Below are 1697 nucleotides of genomic sequence, written 5' to 3' on the forward strand. Positions count from 1 at the left end.
GCTGTGATGCTGAGTCTTCCCCCTTTTCCTCCTCTGGCTCCAAAAGCCCTGTAAAGCCTCCTTTTCTTTCCCTTAAGAGAGAAGGGGCTGGTCTTTAAACTCTCCAGTCTGTCTTAATGTAGTCTGTCTGCCTGTGAGTTTCTATTTACCATGTCACTAATTTCTTCTGCATTTAAGTGATTTTGTTCCCTGCAAAAGCAAAGGCCTGATTTTAGTCACACACACACACACACACACACACACGCACACGAACAAAATAAAACAGGAGCGCTGTAGCCCTTTACTTGACACTAATCTTTCTAAGTAAGAATCCAGGTGTCACCCTGGATCCCGTACAAAATACAGGTTTAGTTAGCAACAGAAAGAAAGCTACCCCCCCCCAAAATGGCAGGAGAAGATTAATTGTAACAATTTTACACGATTGAAAAAATACATTTGAAATCACTGACCCTTTAAAATACCTCGAACAGACAGAAAAGGGTAAAGCCAACTGTCTCTTCGCAAAGGGCAAGTCTCTTGAGAAATGGTGGGAAAACTGGAAGCAAAAGTACCTGCTGACTGTCAGTTAAGTGTTCTGGTGGTCCTGACTAGTCCAGTGGGAATTCCCTTAGAACTTTTCAGACAACAAGGTCACCACGCTCACTGTATAACGATAACCAGGTGCTGTTGTGCCCTGAGGTGGTCCAGGTCTTTAAAGGTCCTCTGCCCCCACCCAGGGGGCTGGGTGGTAAGTCCCTGAGTCCCTGGGCCGAGCTCAGGTGCTCTGGGCCCCGCTGTTGAGAAGGTCTGTGAGTTCTCCGATGTACTTGATGGTGTACTTCAGCGTCTGGATCTTGGTGAGCGGCTGGCCCCTTTGGCTGTAGACGGGTGGCAGGTAATTCCGGAGGGTGTGCAGGGCATCGGCCAAGGTCCTCATCCGGAGCTTCTCCCTCTCGCTGGCCTTCCGTCTCCGCTGAACAGACATCCTGACTTTGGTGCCCTTCGGGGTTTTGGGGCCACCAGCACCCTGCAGATAGGCAGGCTGGAAAGCTAACATATCATAGCCCACCTCCACCAGGCCGCCAGTCCCAAGGCCGCCGCAGTCATCGCCGCCCCCATTGTTGGCACCTCCATGCCCACAGGACAGCCCAGCCACAGCCGGACAAGGAGAAGAATAGGACTCCAGCGATGGGGCCGGAGAGAGGCTCTGGGTGGGAGAGGCCTGGGTCAGCTCAAAGGGCCCTGCCCTGTCTTTCCAGTCCCAGGAGGACAGCAGGCCAGGGCTGTCGGAGGAGTCCAAGCCATCTTCGAGGCTGAGGAAGGTCTCACGCAGGCTGTCCATGCCTGCGACACAACTGCAGAGAGAACGACTCCGTGGCAAGTGAGAAGGAAAGTTCTGCCGCCCGGCCAGGGCAGAGGTCTCTTTTATGATGGTCGGGGAGAAGTGCTGAAGTGGGAACGAGGGCCGGGTAGAGGGAGTTCAAAGGAGAAACCAAGGACCAAGATGGAGAATGAACTCTTCAGGTGTCACTTTCTCCTCATTGATAATTAGCATCTTCCAGCTAAAATGTCTTTAAACAGAAAGGCCTCTGAGAGAAGAAAAAAGGAATTATCTTGTTGTAACTAAACCAATTAAAGCTGCATAACTAGACTTAGCATGTCCTGTGGAACTCATTAATGAGGGAGCGAAGAAAAACAAACCTAGGGCAATCTGCAGC

General features: G+C 51.3%; 1 protein-coding gene across 1 annotated transcript; it reads right to left on the minus strand.

Moving 5' to 3' along the window:
• Positions 1-754: 754 nt before the first annotated feature.
• MSGN1 (mesogenin 1) lies at positions 755-1321 on the minus strand. The gene has a single exon (XM_060027632.1). It carries the CDS (start codon positions 1319-1321, stop codon positions 755-757), a length of 567 nt encoding a protein of 188 aa, XP_059883615.1.
• Between the last annotated feature and the right edge of the window lie 376 nt (positions 1322-1697).

The sequence above is a fragment of the Delphinus delphis genome, chromosome 12, assembly GCF_949987515.2.
Source record: "Delphinus delphis chromosome 12, mDelDel1.2, whole genome shotgun sequence".
Lineage (NCBI taxonomy): Eukaryota > Metazoa > Chordata > Mammalia > Artiodactyla > Delphinidae > Delphinus > Delphinus delphis.

Excerpts from the sequence above, each read along its gene's own strand:
- MSGN1 (XM_060027632.1), bottom strand. The coding sequence starts at position 1,321 with ATGGACAGCCTGCGTGAGACCTTCCTCAGCCTCGAAGATGGCTTGGAC.